Source organism: Aythya marila (assembly GCF_965140915.1).
Source record: "Aythya marila genome assembly, chromosome: 1".
NCBI lineage: Eukaryota > Metazoa > Chordata > Aves > Anseriformes > Anatidae > Aythya > Aythya marila.
Genome location: NC_139042.1, coordinates 19,064,731 through 19,089,795, shown reverse-complemented (window position 1 = coordinate 19,089,795; position 25,065 = coordinate 19,064,731). Strand labels below are relative to the sequence as shown.

The following is a 25,065-nucleotide window of genomic DNA, read 5'->3' as shown; positions in this document are numbered from 1 at the left end:
TTACAAATGCAAAGGAGAAAAAAAATTCAAGGACATTTCATCCTGAAACGTCTTCAGGGTGGTATGATTTGGCTTTATGTGGGATGTTTCTGCAGGCAAATGATAATGTTAAGCAGGTTAGCTGGTTACAATGTGGTTGCAACTCTAGTTTTTGTAAAGGTGTGTGAATTTGGGCTGCTCTGAGAGCAGTCTGATAACTTTTACTGTCTGCTTGGGTTCTTCAGTAGTAGACTGACAGTACTGACAGTACTTACCCTGTAGTTGCAGTAATGTTCTAGCAAGCTTTTGCTATTCATCGACTGAAAGGGATGGTTTCAGCATATGGCATGTAAGGAATGTTTCCTATGTTAATGTGGGTATAGATCAGATCGATACAATTCTTTCATAGGAAAAAAGCAACTCAGGGAACACTTTTTTTTCCTCTCTCTCTCTGGGAAAGTCCCTTCTGTTCATATATCAGTGAGTAATTTTTGCAGGTTTTTATATTTAAAAACAGACTTCAGAATCTCCTCATTGTATGAAAGTGTAAATGTATATATTTTTAGTCATTGAAGTTTGCCATTCTTGCAAAACAAATAGCATCCTGTGATCACACTATTGAACTAAAAAAAGATTCCGCAGCTGCTGCTGGTCTAGTGTAATCCCTGTATGTTTGTCATAAGAAAGAACAATCAACATTATTAGATCCAGAAAGAGGAAGGAAACAAAGGGACTCTTTCTGTTTTTGGTAAGAACCAGTGGAACCTCATTGGAAATTCTGTTAGCTATGTGGTAATAGACAACTTTTGATGTCTTTCAACATACATATCCTGCCATTGTCTAGCAAATCTGTGGTTTCATGTCCTTTTTAATTTCTGAAATTAGAACAGAAATATTTACTTCAGAAAACCAAAATCTTTTTTTTTTTTTTTTTTTTTTTTAGAGTTTATTATGTTACTTGGAAAAAAAAAATCAAAAAAATTTAAATTTTGTGTTTTAGTTCCCTTCCTATACATCAATGACTTGCCACAGAAGTGTCATCTAGAAGTAGCGTTTTGTGTTTAATGCAACCTCTGCTTGATTGCAGGTCATGGAGACAGCCATTTGCTACCCTAGCAGACTCAAAAAAGGCAATAGGGATAAGGCATGATGCTTCAGATCTATCTGAAGTTTTTGATGTGAGCATCTCCAGTTTTCATATTTCAGTAAATACCTAGGCTTTTAGCTTAGAGACAAATGTTTAGGAAAAAAAAAAAAAAAAGGTCAAACTCTTGAAGATGACTAAAGTATTAAACTTCATTTTCATTCTTTGCATAGATTGATACTAATTTGTGATTATTTAAATGGAAACAATGCTTCATGTTTCACCCTTTAATGATGGGTAGGTTCAATAACTGGAATGCTACCATATGTAACAGGTGACAATTAGATTCTGTGGGATATGGAGCAATTTATTTGCATTCTAGATTGGGAAATAACACTGAGAAATTGCAGCAATGTCTTACTGCTTCCTCCTTTTCTGTAAGTCGAGTGTTCACTGTTGCTTGCCAACCAACTCAAATCCAAAAGAGGAAAAAGTACATGATGAGATGAAAATCCATGTGAACTAGTCATATACATATTCTTGGTAGGAAAATATGTTCATGTTAAGCCACACTAAGCCAATTTTTGTTCCAGCTGCATACAAAGCATTTTCCACTCACTGCTATGAATACTTTGTCTATGTGTGCTCATAAAAAGGGTTCTTGTAGTCCTTGTGGGAAGCTCAGAGTTTAAAAGTGCTTCAGAATAGAAAATACCAGAGGAAATTGTGAGTTCAGCCCCCACTCCATGGGGACTTGTCAGCACACTGGGTTCTGTGGGGCTTAATGGTAAAGCTGTAATCTCAGTGGATACCAAAGCTTTTTGCAAGTGTGTAGAAGCTCTCCAGGTTATACTGGTAAAGCTTTACCTTTTAGTAAGGCTTCTACAGGAGTGGCCCTCATGCTATATTCAGGTTTGTAACTCTGAAACTGTACAAGCTTTGTTGAAGTTGCTTCCAATATAGGTTAGGGATTTTGAAACCAGTGCTGACTACTCCCAAGTAAAAATTCCATTTAAACTCTTCCAAATTCTGTGAGGAAGCAATGAAAATTCCTGGTCACCACCCCCACCTCCATACACACCCTCTTCACTATTTTCTCTGGCTTATGCCCCTCTCTAAGTCAGAAAGTGGGTTAAAAGAACTTTAGTCTCCTGTCACATTTACTCTCATCAAGAGTTAAGTTCCACCTTCTTAAAACTCCCCTGAGCTTCTGGCTTCCTTTGTGTTGAAGGGAAAATGCAGTAGATAATGGAACGGAGACAAAGATGATTCTCTTTAAAATATGCTCAGGACCATCACGTAGTTTTGAGGATCTCCTGTAGTATTCAGGGGGAAGGAGAAGGTCAGGGGTCACCCAGAGACAGGATTAAGGTACATAGGGTCTTTTCCTTGGAACTTGAGTAGGACACAAAGTAATAATTGTTCTTATCCCTTCATTCTGTCTTTTTCCTTCCCAGTTCTGCTTGTCAAAAGCTGATAAAGAACAGTATGAAAAGGAAGAGAGACCAGAATCCCAGCAGGAGATTTTGAGAAGAGCTGCTAAAGACTTGCCTATCTATACGACAACAGCATCAAGAGGTGAGATACAAAGATAATTCTGTGCTCCTGAAGCTGCTTAGTTTAATTTGGTGAGATTCATTTGATGTTAATGAACAATCTATTAAGCATGTACTGCAAAGGCCATAACCTTGTGGTGTGTTTTTTTCCACCATGAGAAATTCAAGTCCTTTGTCTGGGGATCTCTATATACAGCCAGTGTGTGGAATAACTTTTTCAAAAAAAAAAAAAAAAAAAAAAATTCCTCTTCTTTTAAGCAGGCAGATGACAACATTTATCTCTAATTCTGGCTACAAAAAGTAACCACTGAAAATAAATACATCTGGAAATAGATGAAAATTACACTTTACACTTAATTTTACAATCTTTTGTGTCCCCCATTAAATTACTTTTTCTGGGCTATAGCAATTCCATGGGAGCAGAAACTTCATTGTTAAAGCTAGAATTTAAGAAGGATTAACTTTTATTTCACTCCCATCTATAACTCAGTACAGAGCTTTAATACGTATAAACATTTTTATTCCAAGTTATATATGAATCATCTGTGAAACAGTTGTCTTATGCATATGTATATATATATTAAATATACCTGTTTCTCTTTCTTTAAACTAGGAATGTTGTATTTTTCTCCAAAAATATAAAATACTCAGGATAGTAGTCACCAAAGTCAACTGTGTCTTTTCAAACAAAGTGTCTGGATACCTGGCTTTTTTTTGAATACAAACCTCCCTCTGAGAGAATCCCAGTCCCTGGAGGGGTCTGGGAAACTCTTGCCAGCTCTTAGCAGTTCTGCTTAGCTGTAGGTGTTGGCTTTCCTCCTCCTTTCAAACTGACTGTACTGGTGTCTTGTTTCCATTGAGAAGAGCTTGAAGGCTTATTTAAAAATAACCAGGAAAGATGAGGAAGAGCTAATTTGCTGAACAGTCTGCTAGATCTCTGCTGAAGAGGATAGAGACAGCTAATGTTGAAAGTTGGCTTACTGAAAGATTGTAGTTTCACGATGGGATGCTTAGGTACTCTCTCCAGAGGTGAACGAAAACAGAAGATAAGTCATTGCCAGAGGGTGAAGGATGGGGAAACTGAGGAGGTAAAGAGTAAATGGAAATGGTCTCCATAAAGCAGTAATTGACAAGTATTTTAAATACTTTGAGATTTCTAAAGAAACATATGAAACGTATATATTGTATGAGTAGGTCTGTGAAAACAGGTGTGATTGGGAGGGAAAGCAGCTCTCTAAGATTCAGTTTGTATTAAGAGGGAAAGTCTTCGTAAAATTCAATGGGTTATAACAATGTGACCCTTGCCACTTGAATGCAGCCATCAGATACTGTGATCGATGCCAGCTAATCAAACCTGACCGCTGCCACCACTGTTCTGCGTGTGACATGTAAGTTACTGCACCTGAAATGATGGATTTTCTCTTTCCTTCTATTACCACCACTTCAGTGTGTTCATTTCATCAGTGTGTAAACTCCTGCATGCCAGCAGATTTTACTATTTGTTCCTTTCTCAGACCCTTCATACTCTGATTCCAAGGAAGCAAAGTTCCACCCATTAGTGCTTTATTATTGTTGCAGCCCTGTAGACCAAAATGCCAGAACTTGTTAGGAAACCTGCAATCTGCTTATAGCTTTATAAAGTAGTGCTTATGTAAAAACAAATAAATTGGCACTGAAAGCAAAGAAAGGCAAGTCTGAGATACCAGCACGTGGTTATTATAGAGCTCTTCTATTTTATCTTGCTTCTGCAGCTTTGAAACAGCTGTGTGCTACTAACACTGCATTATCTCAAAGAGTGACAGTGGAATTGCAGGTCTTTGCTGTTCAAAAGACACCACTGTTGCTCCCTAACCTCATTCTGAGTCATCAGAGAAGTCTGTAAGGGTGCTGAATCTGTGAGTGAGACTTTGTATGTCTGAGCTTGAGGAAATCTACTTAACTAAAGAACCTAATGCGCATCTTTTGGCTAAAATCAAATTTATTAGCAAATGAATGTCTGTCTGAAATGTCTAGCATCCGGCTTTATACAAAAACTGGATGAAAATAGCCTATGAACTATTCAATTTACCCACTGTGCTGTTTTTTTTTCCCCTCAATTACCATAAACAAACAAGCAAGGAACAGACAAAAAAGTAACAAAAATAGGCCTAAGGTAGACTTAGTTGGAATGAATGACCCGCTGACATACCTTATCCACACAGCTGTGAAGGGTCCTTTGGATTTGTTTTCTTTCATTGCTCACATAAGACTAGCATGGCTTAATGAACTATAAATAATATGGTTTAAGTGTTGCCCAGTAATGCTCCCCATGTTAATTTAAGAGGCTCTTTTCATAATTCTCTTGTATCTCACTTAGTCCTTTGGGTTGAAAGGATGTTCACTGTAAAGTGGAGACATAGCATGAATGCAGAAGAACGGTCAAAAGTTTCAGTGAGGACATTACAATTAAAAGAAAAAAACACAAACAGTAAAGTAAAATCATATGTCTTAGAAAGCAAATATACCTTTTGCTTTAATTTGCTGGAAATAACCTCTACTCTTTTTTCAGATGTGTACTAAAAATGGACCACCACTGTCCGTGGTAAGTTTATTTAAAAAGAGAAAAAAAAGACTATCATAATGATTAATTAGCTCCTACATGCTGCTTCAGAAAATGAAACTTTGAAGTAAAATTTGATTTTCACAGAATTTCTTGAGGCTTTATTACGTGAAAATAAATTTTGGTCCTAACGTGTGTTGCAACTTAGCATTATAGGCCCAGCAGCCCAAACCATACATTTTTTCCTTATACAGAGAAACCATGGAGATAAGAAGACCTATGAGAAATGGCAGTTCTTTTAGTTCGGTGGTGTTATCAACAGAAGAGGCGATAACCACTATGTTGTGAAAATCAGTTCTTGATTCTAGATGATACATAACATCCCCTCAGATGGTTACTCTTCTGCAGTTTGTTTTCACTGGTAGTCAGTAAAAATATTGTCTGCTGTTGCTGCAAAGATACTGCTATCAGTAGTTCACTTGAAAGATTTTTGTAACAAAAGCAACATCCACTGAAATTGATGGAGAGATTTGTATTATCTTCTGCAGTCGCTGTCATTAGTTCCTAGTATGTGAGATGCTTCCTAAAGAGACTGATGGCATCTAATGCTTTGACAGCTCATGCCTTGTCCTGTAGAAATTCTTGGGAGGGAACAAAATTTGTGGGAGGGGCCCAGCTAACTTAGCCTGAGGAAAGAGGCTTCATTCAAAATAATGGCTTAAAATGCTTCTGAAACACTAGTGCCAAACTCTTTTGGACATACCACTGGCATCATACACATTATGCTCTGCAAAAACAGCTGAGTGTACTGTTATTTATTTATTTATTTATTTGTTTGTTTTGGTACATCATAGTAACCTCTTTCTCTTTCCTCTTCTTCTAGGGTGAATAATTGTGTGGGGTTTTCTAACTACAAATTCTTCCTCCTGTTTTTAATGTATTCCTTACTGTACTGTCTGTTTGTTGCTGCTACAGTCTTGCAGTACTTCATAAAGTTCTGGACAGTAAGTTCTAAGGCTTTTTTGTGTTTGTTTGTTTAATCTTGCATGCGTTTATTGAAGGCTGCCTCAGCATGTTGTCACTCACCATTTACTCTGTTCCATAGTTCATTACCATTAACAGCATCAATCGAAGTGACTGAAGCAGGAGAACCTTCCAAATATTAATGAGTTAAATTTATTATACTGCCTAGGATGAGTAACTGGGGGAAGAAGCTCCAATGAGGACACTGTGGTTTCTCTGCTCCATCAAAATTGAATGTCACAGCTCAGGTTTCTTTGAGATTATTGGTTACAGATAAGTAGATATAGAAAGACCTGGTTTTATCAAACAATTACGCGTGTGTATGTACGTGTTTGTATGTGTGTATGTTTAGATGGATACACACACGTATACATCCAAATACCAACAGATATGAAATAAAATAACCTTGTATCTTTGTGGTTACTTTGCTATCGGGTAAGGCAGGTGAGTTTTTTGGGAACTCACCAGTCTCTGTTTTGGAATCCTTACGTAGGCATGTCTGAACTTCATACTAGTGGGTTTTATTGATCTGATACGGGCAGAATGCTAAGTATGGTGTTAATGATATCCGTGTTCCTTGTAACCATTGTCAGTAGTAATAGATAAAATAATAGATACACATACGTGCACCTTACTAGATTTAGTAGAATATATGTGAAAGGTGAACATCTTTGCATGTCAGTGTTATTGTTCCTATCAGTTTTGTTGCAGTTATGTTCCAGGCTGAATAGAGCATCTTCTGATGTTTCTTTTCATCTCTGAAACCTCGTACTGTGCCTTCCAGTCTCTTGAGAGACTGGCATCTTGAGAGGCTAGCATCAGAATTCTCTTAATCAGATTCCATTAACTAACATGGGGAAAAAATCCCTGTTAAGCGGAAGGCTTTCCATCACATGTTTATAAATAAATGGCAGCACGTGTTTCTTAGATGCTACTTGCTGTTGCTGTAGCTGTGAAGAGCAGTAATTATCTGTAGCAAAAGAAAGACTCTTTACTGGAGAAAAGTGCCATGTCAGGGTGAGAGAAGCTTGATCATGTATTCAGAACAGCTGTACTTTGAGACAGATGTCACTAGACAGGTAAGATAAATGGTGCAGACACATTTGTTTGTGTTCATCTGAGCCTATGGGTCTGATCTGCCAAAGTACTACGTTTCTCTTAGTCTCTCAGTTCTGTGTAGCAACCCATCACTGGAGAGCAGTGTGTAGGAATTGAGCTTTCAGTATCATGTGAGATGAAAGTCACAGGTGTATTTATCACCCAGAGCTGTGGCTTAACAGGTGTTGCAAATGAAATGATCCGATTCTGCTGTTCAGTCTTGCTTGACTGTAAATAGTTAAATTTTTAATTTGTGAATGTGTCACTTCCAAACATCTGCCTGGCTGCTTTCTGGTGCTTTGAATGCAATTTCCAATGAAACTGTAGATGCGCTCCTACATATTTACCAGTCAGTGCTTGAGCAAAGAAAATGAATTTGCTTTGTCACCTCACTTCATAGCTGTTACTGCAATGGGAGTCAGTAGGACATCTGACCACAATGAACATTTAATACCAACATTTGCAGCAAGCCTATTCCAAAGCCCATTGGACATGATAAAGAAGTGGACTCTTGAGCAGGGGAAGTGAACTTAAGAGGGATATATTTTTAATGCTTTGGTTGCTTAAAATGTTTTATGCAAGAATGGGCTACTTCTGAACTGTGACAACAGGAAATGTTAGCTGTGTGTTTGCATTTGTTGCTTTCATTTTCCTGTTACTTCCAAGACGAAATCTGAAGATACCAGGATCTTATAATCAGAACAGATCTCTGACTCATTCATACTAAAAGACTCATTCCACAAAGCTAATATTCCTATGATTTTGTAATAGCTTGATTAAAGTGAAATTCCAGAAAGAGTTGGTAGCACCATCATCATGTGGACTTGCAAAATTTAATACGGCTCCAGTATATAAGCATTTAGGTGGGTGCTGGTGACTACAGAATAGTCCTGGAAGCTTCTTTCTACATCTGTAGATCAGAGCGGCCTGCAGATACATCCTGCATGTAGATGGTTTCACTGTTGCTAATGCTGAGCAGTGGTTGCTACAGCATCAGACAGATAACTATTAGGGCTCTCTAGATTTGTTTTTTTTTTGTTTGTTTGTCTGTTTTTTCTTTATAGCTTGACTGTCAGAAATGTTATCGTTTCCTTTTCAGAAGGTAGCATTTCTTTTTTGCTCCCTTATAAATGTTTTTAGAGAAAGCATATATAGCCATTGCCAGGTAGAAGATGAAATACTTGGAATGTAACCTTCAGAAGTTGGAGTAATTTTAAGGGTGTACATGCTACCTACACAAATTTTAGCAGTCCACTGTTTTGCACTGTTGATGGTATTTGTTTAGAGAAGCAACATGTATGTGCAGATACTTGCAAATACTGTGAGACATGCACTGTCTCTGATGGGAAAAAAAAAATCTGTCACACCTGCAAGACTTTCATAGCATCTTTCATGCTCTGTGCAGAAGTACTGACAAAAGGTTTTAGTACTGTTCATGCCGTGATGGAACAGCCATGCTGGCTCTAAGTGTTTACCACAGGCTTACACTCTGTTGTGGGAGTTTAAATCTGGTTTGTATGGATCAAGGGAATACGAGTGACACGTTGTTGTTGTTATACTCGTAACTCCTTTTCCTGTACTCATAAAATTCTTATTCTAATACCTAGGAAGTTGTTAAAGATAAGCAGATAAATCCACTGCTTAACAAAATGCATTTGACACAGGCACCAGTCCTGGCTGAACGCCCAGTTCTCGATGCCTTGTTTACACAGTGCAGGGTAGCACTTCCCAGTGTGTTTGTATCCACTCTCATTTTTGTTGTGCTCCCTCCCACCTTGAAACCTGCACATTTTTCCAGCTGTTTTTGGTGTCTTTCAGTGTCCTCCAAATTATGTTGGCAATCCTGAGAATAGTTAATTTAAGGATATGATATGTGTTCCGGGACAGATGGTACATACTTCTGAAAAACTCCACCTCTATTTAAAAATTGAAAAAGTAATTCCAGGTCCTTTGTTAGAACTGAGTCCTCCTGTCTGTACACAGAGGGGTGTATACTAGATGTTTGAGTTTCTTTAGATTTAAGATGAGTAACAAGCTGAGCTCTGACAGTATTTTTTCTTATTATTTTTTAAGTGATTTGATACATGCTCAAATGACTCAGTGCTTGTGAAGGAGTTTGTGAAGGACCCTTCAGAATAGTGACTGCCATCAGGCTATTATGTGTGCTAAGCAGACCAAATTTTATTGTGCAAATCATTTCCCTTTGTAAGCTCTGAAGTTCTCCCACCTACAAGTCACAAGTCTCTTCTGCACTGCTGCTAAATGTACAGATTTTAAATAACTAATGACCGAAGTTTCACTCTTCTCACATGCTGTGGCATGTGGCTTGCTGCTAGAACACAGCTGTGATTAAGTCTGTGATAAGCGCTCACAGGCTGCACCCTTCCATCCAGGGAAGAATTAGCCTTTTGTGAAAGATGCTTGAGTTCTGCAACTGGCATTCAAGAACTTAGAGCCAGTGGCTCCAACTGTGTAGTCGGAAGAGGAAAATGTTCCCAGGGCATCAGGCAAATTAATGATGTATGATTTAAAAATAAAAATAAAAATAAAAAAAGTCCTTCTCCAGGTTATAGACCTACTGTTTTAGGGAAATGCAACTGAAAGTAAGTTGTATTTTCTGGCCCAGACCCAAAGACTGAGCTGTCACTGCTCTTCTGAGCTTCGAAATCAACTGGCCTGAGAACTGTCCATGGAGAACTACTTCATTTAAGTAGTTCCAGAAGAGTCCTATAAGTAGTACTTTGTAGTGCTTAGTAGTATTTAAGGATCTAGTTGCATATAGTCTCACTCTCGTTACGATTGTGTAGTGAAATGCCTGAACCTGGAAGCTCTGCTTTTTTCTTTTGTTGTTTTTATGTAAATTGCAAACTGTGGCGGTGAAGTATTGGCAAGCACAACTGCTTGGGTGTATGTATGACATCAAGAAGTTAGAAAAATGAATCTGGTAACCACCTTTTCCAGGAAAACCACAATGTGCTCAGAGGTAGGAAGAGGAATTACAGTTTTAACACGAAGCTTAGGAGTAAGAAGAAGTTAAAGTATGTCTTTTGCTAGCCTTCATTTCAGGGGATTGCAAAACACTTTGTTTCCCTCCAGCAGTGAGGAGAGGGACTGTTGCACAAATTGTCTAAGCAAAACTACAATAAATAAATACAAAACTACAATAAATAAATAAATAAAGGCAGTAGATAAGCTGAATTTAGATGGCAGTTCAAACAGCTGGACTCTATCATTTTCTTACTCTGGCACGATCAGAGGGTAGCCAGCACTTTTGAAAATGCTGTTAATACATGCCAGACTCCAGGGTAAAAGTTTTGGCTCTCCCTAGGCTTTCTGCACAGAGCAGTCTTACTGAAAAGCCATACAGCTTACGTAGGACAGATTTGTGAAGTGCTAGCATCTTGGCTAAGGTGGTTAATAACATTCTTTAAAATTTGGAATTTAAAGTCTAACTTAAACTCAGCCTTCCTGTTTCTTTCTTTTCTGAAGTACTAGCTGAATTTCAGATGTTACACTGAAAATATCTCACACAATTTTCAGTATTGAAGGACATTGGGAAGAAAAGACAGTATTGATGTGTTACATCTTGTTGTTGATGGGTTTTGGTTGCTTTGTGTTGTTTTTTTTTTAAACAAAGTCATGGGAGGAATGGTATCTTATTTTTTGTGCTTTTGACTGAACCTACATTTAATGGTAATAGTTATGTTCTGAAGTGAGATTATTTATTTATAAACCATTGCTTTATGGTTTATTCTTACTCTCTGGAGTATTGTTAGCTTTATAGAGCTGTATGAATGGTGTCATCGTAGACAGTGTCACCATAAACCTTGCTCGGGGAGGAAGCTAGTAGAGAACGCACCCAGTGCAGTCACGCTGCTCAGGCTAAGGAAACCACTTGAAAGTGATCCAGCCCCAATCTGAACAGCAGGACTTCAGAAGAAAATCACACGCCTTGGGAGTTAGTCATGTGCTCTTGTGTACTCAGTCCTCCATTCTCTTGGAGAACGGGGGCTCAGGCTGCTGATGGGCGTTGGAACTTGGCACGTCCGAGGGCACGTGTGCACACCAACCATTTTTCTTAACAAAGCTCGTGCTGTTTTCAAACACTTGGTCTTAACATAATATTAGTGTTTAATAAATTGTCTTTGTTTGCGCAAAGCTTTGCCGCAGGAAAGCTGCAGAGAATTGTCCAAAGGTAAAATTCAATATTGATATAATTACTTAAAAAATGTTCCTACTGTAGTTTCCCTAATCCAATCCTTCATAGTAGCTATTTACACCAAACTATGGTGTAAATAGATTGAAAGGGAGAAAATCTGTAATCTGTTTTGCTTACGAATATAGGCAGTGTATGTGGATGTAGATATACTTGTATGCACTTGATCTTAATCGAAATGTCTTCTAGATAGTCTAAAAAAAAATAAGCCTCAGATAAGTGTGTATGCTGAATGAGCTAATGGAAAAAGTAATGGCAATAATGCTAACTAAACTGCTGAATAAAAATAGCATCTCTGCTTTCATAGTGCTGCTAAAGGTCAGCTGCTTAAAAGTACCGTGATTTTTGAGGATATATAACTAGAATAGTATTGTTACAAATCCTATTGGCCTCTTCAAAGTGCAAACCTAAATATGGTTGGGGCTGGGGGTGGAATTGACTATCGCCTGTGGGTGGGAGGTTATTTTTTGGTGGTTGGACTGAAATTGGTTTTTTTTACATAGATATTCTGGTGAATAACTTCTGCCTTGTCAGAGATGGCAAATTTGTTCTGCTAGGTACATGCTGGTTGTTTCTTAAACCTTAAACCTGAGAGGTTATCAAAAATTAAAGTGCAGTCCCAGGAAACTGATCTTGTCTAGGAGTTGTTCAGCCTTGGAAACACAATATAACTGAGCCACTTCCCATACACATTCCTTTCACCAGTTCAGAGGTAGTTTCAGTATTACTAAGTTGCCAGGAAAGGGTTTGGAAGTTCTCGTTGTATCTTCTTCTCTTGAAGAATAGCAATTTTGGATGTGTTTTCAGTGTTTCTTTGGCTGTGGCTGCACAGTGAACATTTTTTAGTACAGGATTTTATTTTTTTTCACTTGCCCCTTGCTGTGCATTTAAAAAAAACTAACCTGGTTATATACAGAACTAGCAGACAAATGAACACGTGCAGTCATGTAACTAAAGACAGACGGAAGGGGTACCCATCAGCCTTCAAATGTTGTTATATACACACTGGTTTAACGTGACATGAAAGGAAGGCCCTGCTTGTGCTGCTTTTCTTTGTGAAAAATGGGGTGAAAGACCTATAGCAGACTGGGGGTAGCAGACAATGTTTGGTGATAATATTGCATTAACTGCTGAAGAAGTGTTAACATGTTAATCTCTTTCTTTCTTTCTCCCCAGAATGAATTGCCAGATACCCATGCAAAATTCCACGTACTATTCCTTTTCTTTGTGGCAGCCATGTTCTTCATCAGCATACTGTCGCTCTTCAGCTACCACTGCTGGCTAGTTGGCAAAAACAGATCAACAATAGGTCAGTTAATTGAAGTACAGAACTGTTCCTTGTCCAGAAAAACAAGTTGCTAATAATGGGTGGATAAACTTTTACATTTTAATGGAACTTTAAAATTCTGTGCAGCAAGAATTTTTGGTGAAAGCAGTTAAAGGTCAAACATCCTGTCTTGCATTTCCTAAAATGAAGCATATGTAGTGGATTTTCTGCTGAAGCTAAGCATGGAGATTCGTGATAAATGTTAATTTTTTGGTTTTATTTTTATTTTGAGGCCAATGAGGCATATTGTTGTTGTGGTTTTTATATAGTGTCAAGTAATCTAACAGAATTGCTACTTGCCGGTTATCCTGTTGTTACAATACTTGGAGTAGCTCAGTGGCCCCATCTGAGGTGAGGGCTGTCCTGTGTATGAATATAGTAATACATTTTGCTACAGATCTGAAAGAATATTCTTAAATCCTGTGAGATAAAGTGGACCTTGGTATTAGGAAGTGACTTCTAAAATCATTGCAAGAAAAATGGAAACACTGATGCATGTTGCCTAAGTAATAAAAAGAGTACAGGTTGCAGGTAATTTCTGTGCCTAAACGTTCTGTCATTGATCGGTGTAAGCAAGTTACTTGCATTAGTTAAAGTATCTAAGTTCCTGCTGAAGCATTTTTAAGTGTTTTTTTTTAAGGGCTCTGGTGGTTATTGCCACAACTAAAGTCAAAATGTTCTACTTCTTGTTGGAAGTTAAATTTCTGTCACCAAAAGTAAATGAGTTAATGGAAAGAGATACTACTTCCTGCTTGCTAGAATTTTTCAGTGGACAAAAAGGAGTTTTTTAGTTGCTTGACAGGAGGGCCAAGTCATTTTCTTTCTATGTATCTACAGCTAAGGAATATTCACAGTATCTTTCTTAGCTTTGAAAAAAAAAATTAGCACATTCCTTGCCCAAAAGTCATTGTTGGTCATTGACTGCACAATCAATATTTACTTTCTGGTTCATGATTGTGAAAAGACAAGATGTTGGTATGGAGAGAGGAATGAGTCCCCTTGGTTCTTGGCCAAGCGTGTAACCTGTCTGACTAGGTAAATAGTAGGTTGGTCAAGTTTAGGTGGTTTGTTGTACCTCATGGTGTCTGTTTCTCTGATGTAATAGATCTCATCTTTCTCTGATACTGTGGTATGCTCTTAGTTTGACTTCAGCCCTGGGCAGAGTGGGAAAAACCTGTCTTGTATGAATTTAGGAACAGTAATGCCCAATGGTAAATTGCTAATTTGTGCAGAAGAGATCATCTGCTCACAGACACGCACAGGCCAAAGAGAGAGAGCCATCAGTGAAGTAAGGACGTGGTATCTTCAGCATGCTGATGGTAATTTGTTTTGCCTCAGACCTTAAGTTAAATGTAAAGAGAGAAAGATGACTGATCTTATGTGAACTTTAACACTTAGATTTTTTTAATGCTTTTTTATTACTTAAGGTGACAATTGTTTTTTCCACCGTAATACATATCAAGATGGTCTTAGCTTTCCTGAGACTCTGTTGACAGTAGAGAAGTCTGAGTCGTTTTTTTTGTTTTTTTTTTCTGACTGCTTATTGCTCTAAAGTTGCATGTTTTTCTTTTCCAGAAACATTCCGTGCACCCACGTTTCGAAATGGACCTGATAAAAACGGCTTTTCGCTTGGATGTGGCAAAAATCTAAGGGAGGTTTTTGGAGATGAAAAGAAGTATTGGCTGCTCCCTATTTTTACCAGGTGTGTGGTCTGACTTGAAATGAATTAGGGAATAAATTGATTGATTCATTTGCATCTTGCTTCCCCTTCTCTGAAAAAAATGAAGCACAATTGGAAAGCTGATTTGGAAATCTTGTGTGATTGGCATGAGGAAAATCTGGAGGAGAAAACTAGGAAGACTCTGCACAGGGTTTTCATTTAGCGATGAGAGCCTCATTTACAAGGGCCTTCTAAATACAGAAGTTTGGAAAGATTTGTGAATTGTATTTCAAAAATTCTACACCTTTTGGTTGGTAGTGTTAGTGCCTGGTTACAAAGCAGAAATCAACAGTACAGGGGAGATACAAATGCTCTTTGAATTTGAGCTGCATTGAAACAACGTCAGTTTTAAAAACACCCCCTCTTATTCCCAACAAACTTGACAGCTTTTCTTTTGCTGTACATGACATTTTCATTAAAAGCCTTCTGAGGAAGTGAATGTAAATAAGCAGCAGGGGAAAAAAATGTTGATATGTTGGAAAATTGCAGTTTTAAAACTTCATCTGAACTGGTGTTAGGAAGTTGCAGATGAATGTCTGAGAAGCTCAGTAAAGTAAGACCAACCTGTTGCTCACTCCAACCACTCCAGAAAATCAGCAGAACAAAGTAGGTGCCATTTTTCAGCACTGCTTTTGGAGGCTTGTGTATCAGCTTAAAATGTGGGTGAAGCTTTTTGCCAAACTGAGGTCTGGAAAAAAAACAGCAGGGGTAATAACAAGATCTAAAGTTGCCTCAGCCGTTTGCTCAACTGACATGACTTTTCACGTGATTTTTTAAAAAAAGGTGGAAGATATATTACAGGTGGGTATTTTCCCTGAATGACTGAATTTGCTTTAAAAGAAGGCTTAGCTGATCTCACAGTGATGGGAGGAAGAAAAAAGTATGACCACCAGAATATTGTTTGTGCTTCTGGGGTTATAAACACTGGATAGTCTGACTACCTGTGCCCAGTGGTTTGGGAGAAGACCAGGGCTACATTCTAGAGAAACACGATGTTGTTTCTGAAATATGTAGGCAAGTGCTGTGCTCAGCAGCCCACACGGAGTGGTAGGGTGGGAATTGTTTGAGCTCCAAAGCTTAATTAACTGGTTATGGGGTTTAGTGGTAGGAATGCCTTGCTCAAGTCTGGAGTTCGACACTGCACTCAATAATTGATTCCAGCCTGTCAACTGCAAACAGTGATTTGAATCTTTGTTTCTGGTTTAGTTTGGGCGATGGGTGTAATTTTCCAACTCGTTTGGTGATTATGGATCCAGAGCAACTAACTGTCTCAAGCCAAAATGAACCTGCCAAAAGGTAACTATTGAACTTAAGTTGTACTGTGCCAGAATTCATCTGTTTAAGAAAAAATGTTTAAAAATTTAAAAAAAAAAAAAAATTTGAAACTTATTATCAGGTTCAAAGTGAATTTGTAAGTCTTCAGAGAAGGATAGGGTAAATCAAATCTAATAAATGTGATGCTGCTTGATACAGAAGGGCTATTTCTGGTTTTAGACTTCTAAGACGATGTGGCTCTAAGGAAACAGAACAGTAGTGAAAGTAAAAGACTTTACAGGCTCTTTTAACAAGAAGAAGAAAAGTCCTAGGGAAGAATGAAGTATTTTTTTCCATGGAGCATTATTAAGATATGTTTTTCGAATGAAATAATGGGTAAATACCACTTGCATTTCACTTCCTCCAGCATGCCTAAGCAAGGGATGCTGAGTCACAGTTTGCATGAGAGGTAAATAATGTGGCTATTGCTGGGTTTGAGCAGTGGAGTTCTTCTAGGTCGTTACATTTTAAACCTCCTAATTTGCATGGCTTGTATTTTCACGAAGCTTGCTTCAGATTCAAGGACACATGAGTACATGAAATTTCTGAGGACGTTTATGTAATTTTGGAAGGCTTTTGTGTTTGGTGAATGGCTGAAGGTTGTTGTTAACAGCAGCCACATGAGTTATCAGGCAGTAAGGGGTGCAAAGGCAAGAATGAGACGTTGCTTCCAGTACCACGCAAGCTGTGGAATTTACACAAGAGCAGTACCCTTGTGCAAACAGCAGAGTAGCCTTTTGCATTAAGATGTTCAGCAGCACACCCTAGCTTTTAGTCATGGAATACAACATCAAGTTGTTCTTCCAGATAGTGCTGGTTAGGTTTTCTTTATAACTGTGTGGCAGTAACATTGTTGTCAGCATGCCATTTCTTGCCTATCAATCTAGAAACGTCTGAAATAAGCAACTCTTGCAATTACAAAATTCCTGTTGACTTTGCTTGCTTTTCAGCTCTGGAGCCAGTCAGCCCTTTCCTCCTCGACCACTCAGTGAATCACAGAATCGATTGCTAGCCGGTGACAGTCAATGGGTAGAAAGTGGCCCTGAAGAGGAAAATGTTAAATCAGGTAGACTGCACCATAACATTTCTGATTACTCTGTCATTTTGTTCATGGTGGGTGGGGTGTTTGGTTTATTGTGTTTGTTTTGTTTTGTGGGTGTTTTTTTTATTTGTTTTGTTTTGTTTTAAGCTGAAGAAGTCTTTAGGAATTGGTTGGAGTCAAATAGAGGAAAACATGTTACATATAATCCAGTTGGCATGTTTATAAGTTGAGGTTAACTTGTGTCTCTGGCTTTCTTGCTCCCTCTTCTGAGACATTTTGGATTGATTATATTTGATTAGGGGGGAGGAAAATATTTATCTGAAATAGGTACAACATGATAAGCATGGTTTCTGGTTTGGAGTCTTTGGTACTTGCTGTGCGAATCTGAAAAAAAAAAAAAAAAAAAACCACATAATTGAGATTTTCTCATATTTTAGGTACAAAAAAGCATATTATAGTTTCATTGGAAAGCTGATCTCAGCTTATTACTAACCAACCATCTCAATGAGAAACAGGTAAGACTAACATCATTGATTGCTATTTCGTTATACATATGAGTAAACTAAAATGGACATCTTGAGGTTAAAAGTCACTAGTCATGGAGTGCAGAGAAGTCCTCTGATGTTGGATGAGTCATAGAAAAGTCTGCATAAAGCTCAGAATGGCTCTCCAGAAGACGAGAATGGGAGTAATGCTGTACTGTAGGAAACATTAGTTGGCTAGATCTAAGATGAGTTGGCCTAATCCTGTCATTTAGATTGAAGTGTGTAATGCTGTATTTGTTACCTGACCACAGAAAAGAATCTCATCTGTTAAACAGGCAATTTCAATATGGAAGTCTTGATACTCTCTCAAGAAACAGCCCCTTAACTATATTGTTTTTGTATATTGGTTTACCATGCTCTGCTCTTGTACTTCAAGAAAGTGTGTGCACAAGGAATGAAGGTGTCGGTAACTATAGGTGTCTACATCTGGGCTGCTTTGTGTCACTTGTGACACATCAACACGTTAACAGTGATTTTCTTTTGTGTAAGAGCTTCTGTGCACACTGCACACTTTGCACTAGGGAAATGTAGCAAATGCTGCTGCTTGCCTTGGTGTATTTCCAGTGACTGAATTCAATTTCTCTTTTTTATGTTGACTTCATGCTGCAGTGAGTTTATAAACTCCTATTAAATTTTTATTTCTAGAAGAGGAACAGATCTGATTTGGACAGCTAGCAACCATAGATGCTGAGGGCTGAGTTGTTATCCTCCACCTCCCTTTGTTTCTTTTAAAGAGTGGTACAAGGGCCTGCATGAGGAAATCTGTGACCCCTGACACAGAAGTGCAGCAAAAGCTGGAAATAGAGGGACCTTACAAGGAAGTGCCATTTTCTTTGAAGAGAAAGCAGTCTTCAAGTTTTTAAAGCTCAGTAATTTTAGGATCATCTTTTTTTTTTTTTTTTTTTTTAATTAAGAAATAGTCTATCTAAAAGTTCTTCACGAGGGATAATTAGAGTAGTTAGTAGTACTTTTCTTGACACTTCGTATAAATGTTCAAATGAGTCCCTTAGTAAGGGATTCCTTTCAGCCTCTAGCTATATAAAATATAATCTGATCTAAACAGTTGATTCAGTCCTTTTCTTTCTATGAAAAGTGGAATAGATACTTCCTGAGATCAGTTCATACCAGCAGTCTTTGACAGGGTATTATAGAATGTACTTAATCCTTCTGTCCACTGACCTAGAGAGAGAGCATGACTGACAGCTTAGACCAGACTATTAACTGGTAATAGTTTGATGTGACTTCCCTTTCCATGCTCTCTCTCTTCCTAAAGTCAGACAAATTTAATGAATGAAGATGGTGTGCTGTGTATTCCACTTCCCCAAGCTGCATAGATTTAAAAGTTGTATAATTAAATGAGTCACAGTCACACCCAACACAAAGCGTTTTGGTACGTGTTATCTCAAGTAATACTTCACTCAGTACCACAGGGTTTCAGCTGCTCTGAGTCTAGTTGGATCTGATCGGTTTCTGATCGCCTAGCTTGTTAATTCCAGTCCCCTACAATTGGAAGCAGCCATGCAATAGCTGTGAGATCCAAAATATCCATTCCATGCACTTTGCTATGCCTTGTAGCAAACTGATAGCTGTATTTTTCATTTTTTCATTTTTATACCTGTGGCATGCAGTAGAAGCAATCGAATTTATGGCTTGAGTTCAGTATAATTCCCACATCATTGTACAGAAAAGAAGACAAATCTGCCAGCCAGCAGTCCCCAGACTCACCTAGACACAAATTGTATAATTTGTGTCTCCAGATGTGTCAATTTAATTAAAAATGAATGAGCAATTCTTGCCAACCAGACATCCAAGAGACTTTAGTCACGGGTCAATGGTGATGGATTTGACGTTCTTAGTGGAGATAATCTTATAAAACATAAGACGTTTAAAAGAAGAAGGAAAAAAAAAAAAAAAGAAAGAAAAAAACACCTCCCAGAAGGCTAATCATGAGTTGAAGTTATCTTAGCTGCAGTCTCAGTCAGGAGGCAGTAAAATACCTGTGTTACCTAGATATTCCTGTAATGCAGTATGATTTGTGGGTTTTTTTTCAAAGCTAACGGTGCAATTCCACTAATGAGGTTTTGTTTTGTTTTGTTAGGTTTCTGCAACACATTTTGTGCTTGAATATTACTTAATTTTGTTTGGAAGAAGTTGATCAGTAAAAAATGGAACACGAGCATTTTAGGAAGAGACAAGAAATTCAAGTTTCTGCACAGTCCAATGGATTCTTGTAAGCACTATTGCAGAGCAGGGAAGTTAAGACATGCCTTAAGATTCTTAACGTGCATTTATGCAGCACTGAATTATATATATACTGCTACCAAAGGGCCAAATCCTGAAGTGCCCTGCTTGGATGCACAAGGTCCAGAGTGGGAACTATGCATTTCTGTTATGCTAAGGTGGTGGGGGTAGATCTGCAAGGACTCCTACCTCCTCACAGGCAAACTTCACACCTTAGGCGCTGCAGAAGCCACTTCCATAGCAGGTTCTGCAGAGAACAGAAAGAAAGAAGAAGAAAAATAAAAAATAAAAAAGAGGGGGAGGGATTGGGATGGGGGTATTGACATAGAGTCTGGCTGATGAGTCTAAAGTGCAACTGTCCATAGCACAAACACCAGGTTTTATTGCAAGGAAGGGACCGGGTGATCATGGTTGTAGCTCTCCAAGTATGTCAGGACTGAGGATTCCTTCTACTGGCTGTGCTATGGAACAAGGCAATGCCAACAAAGCAAAAGCCTTTTACTTGGTGTTGCTTTTTTGCTATAGAATTGAGCCCCCTCATCCTTTTAACTTGATTTATTTAACCATATCAAGAGCATAGCTCAAAGTGAACTGTCTTTTAGCTGCAAGTACATGGATTATTACTTTTCAACAATTGCCTCTCAGCATACAAAGAAAAGCCAACCCAAGAAGAAATCAACGAACTGTTACATTTTCTGTTAATGTCCGCAGTGTTCCCTATGAGGCAGTAACAAAATGGCAAAGTACCCCTGAGAAAAGGGTTAGTGCAGTTGTGTGTTGTTAGCAAATGGAACTGGAAGAGTACTGCTTTTTATATGGGACTCTTGATGGTTTATAAATACTGTTTTATACTTTTGTTTTACCTTTTTAATGAAGGCACAAGTTTTTATTGGTTCTAAAGTACCATTTAAACAAATTTCAAGTAATTATGAGAAAATTAGCATTGGATCATGCACTTGTGTTACCACACCAAAACTCTGTGTGCTTTAGTCTGCCACTTCCAAGTCTATTTTAAGCGATACTGAACTGCTAAAGATGAGTGCTTTGTGTAATGATGTACCCTGTTCACAAACGGCAAAATGTCTTTCCTGTGTGAGGAATAAAGTCCATCGTAAGCTCAAGACCAACAGCAAAGGACATGATTTTGTTCATTTTCTCTTGCTCCTCTGTAGAGAAGACAGCTACTTCATCTTTGTGTGTTATTGGCGTTTTGCACCTGGCAAACATGAAAAATAGTTGTACTGTCTGAAGCTTTTCTGATGTTCAGCCGATGCTGATTACAGATAGATGTAAACTGTTTTGATACAAACTGAAGGTGGTAGCTGGAGTGATGATGTGGACAAAAGGAACCTGTTTGGTTTCTCTGCCAGACTGGTTGCTACTTAAGTCCAGTATGTTCATGATGGAAATACAAGGGTATCAACTATACTGTAAGGCTTAAACAAATGTTTTCTTCGTCTTTGGAAAGTATAAATTTTCTTAAATGTTACTCTTCTGGAACAAGAACACTTCAAGAATCTATGGGCATGTTTTGGTCACTGTGGAGTATTGTTGACACAGAAGTAATGGTCCAAACTTGGCATGTTATGTTTAGATGTTGCAAAATGTGTCTTCAAACTTTGTATGATAAATTTTGCATTTGCTAATTTTCAAACTTAAAAAACGTTTGCTATGCATTAATCTGGAAGATTTAGCTATTTTTTTCCTCAAATGTCAAGTGCAAAGTGCTCATCTGAGTATCAGCTTTCAGCAATACTGACATGTTGAGCTCACAAAGAGAGAATGCATCAGCAGAATTTCTTGGGAAGAGAACAGAGACGAAAGACAGTGAGCTCAAATTGCTCGCTCTAAATACCAAAATGTGCAGCCCCAAACACTGGTGGAATTGTAATTGAGGGCCCTGGATATAATCTCTTTGACTGGATCAGTGTATTACAGCGGAGATAAATACATGCATAGTCATTCCCTAGCAGAATTAGAAGCAAAATCTCTCTGATGCGGTAAACCTCACAGATCCAGCAGTATAGCTGCTGTCCTCTCCCAGCCCCCCAAAGTGCTCAGTGTATATTCATATGAATGCATGTATACTGTAGGCTAACATCTATATAACTTGTTTGATTTCTTCAGCCAGTGTAATTAATCTACAGGGGCAAAAAAATGCAGGTAAGCAGGCTGGGCTAAATCCGTGTGTGCTCTGTAGCAAATTGGTTCATATTTTGGTGGCATTTCTTCAAGAGCTGATGGTTCTGACATCTTGATGCAAATACAAAATACATTTTGTCCCAGATTTCTCTCACGTTTCCAATGACAGAAGTAGGACAGCAATGTGCTTGGGATACTCTGGAGGCTGGACTTACTGTTGGTGGAAAAGCGGATGTTACTGGAAAGTCACTTGAAAAATATAAGACGTAGTAAAATGGTTCAAATGGGATCCTTCCAAATGCACGCCCCTCCGCCCCACCTTTTTTTTAATTCCAAATTATACTGGTGAACTGTTTTCAGGGTTCCCCAGTGAGGGGGATGGTGAACACCAGGTTTTTCTTGCAGGCACTGGCCAGGGAGGAGGCAATGCCTAAGGTAAGACAGTGGCTTCGCTTGTGTCTTTGAGTTCCTGTCCTGCCAGCTCCCTAGCCACAAGCAAGGGCACTCAGTGCTGTATCAGAGCAGCACAGAATGCTGACAGGCGAAAAGAAGGAGCAAGCCAGGAACTAAAACCAGCTTTGGTTTAAAGAACAAAAAGCTGCTGGGCTGCTGAGTTGCCAGCAGACATGCGTGTCACTGCTAGCAGAGGAAGGGGTCAGTAGGAGCTCACCACGAAATGGGTCTTTTTGGCTCACATCCATGCACTGAGCTGCTGCACGCTTCCAGGGGAGGAGGTGGGAAGGGAAGATGGATCCTAAGAACAAAAACGGTTATAGGGTGCTGGGTTGGGTTGTACATGCAGGTTCTATGCTACATGTCAGCAAGTCCTGGAAATAACTTAAGTTCATCGCTAAAAATAACTGCACTTAAGCTTTTAGGTCCCTCAAAATAATTTTAGAGACCTCAGCTATTATTTTTTCCCCAGACAATTGGTTTATTTACAGACTGTAAAGATGCACATAATTGCTGTTCCTACCAAGGGCATATGATGGGAAGAGGGCAGGACCATGTATCGGTTTCTCTAATAACTGACAAGTTAGATGTACCATAAATGTTTGATTGAAAACTTCCACTTCCAAACTTCAAATATTCAGAGGTTTATTTTAGAAGGGCTCCTGACATTTCTATTTTTAGTGATTTGAGTAGAAATCATGGTAACATTTTTGTTAAACCTACCCTTTGAACATGGAATGCAGAAGTACCAAGCTTCTTTTGGTATGCTATCTAGAAACCAGGCGTGTTTTCTAGAGTGTTAAATGCCTACATTTTTCAGGTAGTTTCTTCCCTCATTTGATCTTGTGTTGCTTTTCTATCTTTCTAAATAATTTTGGAGAGTTTTGGAAGTTTTCATTAAGTTCAGTGCTATTCAGTATCCGCTCAAAGTACTTCATGCTGTAGTTTGAAGTTCGTCCAGTTGTAGCTCACCAGAGCCCCATGAGGAGGAAAAAAAAAAGGCAGGATTTGTAGCAGGATTAATGTCTGTGGCAGACGTACCAAGAGAAGCATCGACTCTAACACAGACAAACCAGATCTGCCTAAATCTGGAGCACTGACTGATCATATTTATTTAAAATAAATAAATAAATAAATCCTTTGAGCTTCATGGTATGTGTTCTTTGAGGATGCTGGCTGAAATCGTACGTAATTGAGGGATTCAGGTATATATTTAAAGAGGTTCCAAGGAGCTACTTTAAGTGTAAATGCAGATCAAGAATACATTTTTCATAGTACATCAAACAAATTAAATGAAATAGCTGGGTATGCAACATAAGAGGATCTTCTCTCCCTAAATGGCACCAAAGAGAGCAGCTGCATATAATGTTATTATAATACTGAACACATTTACTACACTCATTTCTATCAATTTATTTTGTATATATAGACAGTTTTTATATGCATTTTTCTTAATTACATAACTGTCACAAAATGTAATGAAACTGCAAGTCGTAGTTAGTGCTAATGCTGATTTAAACTGGTGTTTGGCTGTTTTGTTTTGCACCAATTACTTGAATCTTGTTTCCATTACATTGCTAAGTCTGATGATGTTTACAAAACTGCTTTCATTGTTTTTTGGGAGTATCCCCACCTTTCCTTCCCCTCGCCCTGCCACAAGAAATAGAGAGCACATGCTTAGCAGTCAAGCACATGTGTTGGGGATGAAGTATCCACTTTTATTGGCACCAAAGCATTAATGGTGACATGCGGATTCCCTTCTGTTTACATTATTTAGCTGACAAATTAAATGCTTAGCGTGTTTCTCTCTCATTTCTCCTGTCCCCTAACCTGTTGCTGTCAGCTTTGTTGTGAGAAACTTAAATCTTTCTGAACTGCAAGTATTTAAGACCATAAAAGACATCACAGAAAGAAAGAAGCAGTAGTCCTGTTGTTGTTAAAGCGTTCAGCCTGTCCCCTCACCCTCTTTTTAAACTTACCTGAATTAAACACCCCTTGGTTCTCACTGCACTTCCTTTTGTATTTGCCAGCAAGGGTTATCAACAGTTGCACTAATGACAATGTCCTCGCTGTTCTACTTCCACAGGTATTTTTAATTGTGCTGCCTAAACCTGTAATGAATTGTATTTAGGTTTCAGGTTAAATGTAAGATACATGTAATGACACATTTATTATATTTTTTTGTATGTTGCAGATAGGACTAGTCCTATGCACAGAGAAAACAAACATGTTGCCATTTATAGTTTAATACTTGAAGTAACTTTTTAAAATGGGCTTTTATAAATGAATTACATACAAAATCACATTACTTTGCCTGGAAGTTCCTTCATGTTTTAATTGCATTGTGCAATTTGCCCATATGTATATTTTTCCATATGTTATCTCAAGCCATTAGAAAGCACATTTGAGACTTTGAACATCAGTGTTGAACCTGTTCATCCTTCTCTGAAATGTAATTCATGTTTAAATACAAAGTTGTACTATTTTAGGCCTATTTTCAAAAGTGATAAAATATTAATGTATTTGACACATCAGTGAATGCAACATTGACTTAATAAAAGTATGTGAAATAATCTGAAAATGGCATGTGTGTATTAGATCAGCAAGAACTGCCACGTATCTGGGAACTTACCTGTAACTGGTGATGGAAATGACTTTTACACTCTAGCTGCAACAACCTAAGATTACACTCACTCCTGACACATGTTCCAGGTCACTTGGTTTTGACAGGAAAAATAAAAAAAACTCAGCTTGTGGCTGATAATATTCCTTCAGGACACGAAACA

General features: G+C 38.2%; 1 protein-coding gene across 3 annotated transcripts in view; it reads left to right on the top strand.

Moving 5' to 3' along the window:
- Window positions 1-24,965, top strand: part of ZDHHC20 (zDHHC palmitoyltransferase 20) — a 45,235-nt gene extending 20,270 nt beyond the window's left edge. Inside the window, exons 5-14 of one of the 3 annotated variants that reach the window (XM_082761684.1) lie at window positions 2,521-2,641; window positions 3,938-4,007; window positions 5,168-5,200; window positions 6,042-6,162; window positions 12,672-12,804; window positions 14,398-14,524; window positions 15,749-15,838; window positions 16,807-16,922; window positions 17,336-17,413; window positions 19,542-24,964. In XM_082761684.1, the coding sequence (XP_082617810.1) occupies window positions 2,521-2,641; window positions 3,938-4,007; window positions 5,168-5,200; window positions 6,042-6,162; window positions 12,672-12,804; window positions 14,398-14,524; window positions 15,749-15,838; window positions 16,807-16,922; window positions 17,336-17,373 (849 nt within the window). In that variant the 3' untranslated portion in view covers window positions 17,374-17,413; window positions 19,542-24,964. Of the gene's footprint in view, window positions 1-2,520; window positions 2,642-3,937; window positions 4,008-5,167; window positions 5,201-6,041; window positions 6,163-12,671; window positions 12,805-14,397; window positions 14,525-15,748; window positions 15,839-16,806; window positions 16,923-17,335; window positions 17,414-19,541 lie in introns of all 3 variants that reach the window. The other 2 variants (XM_082761686.1, XM_082761685.1) reach the window with 2 other exon arrangements.
- Window positions 24,966-25,065: the final 100 nt, after the last annotated feature.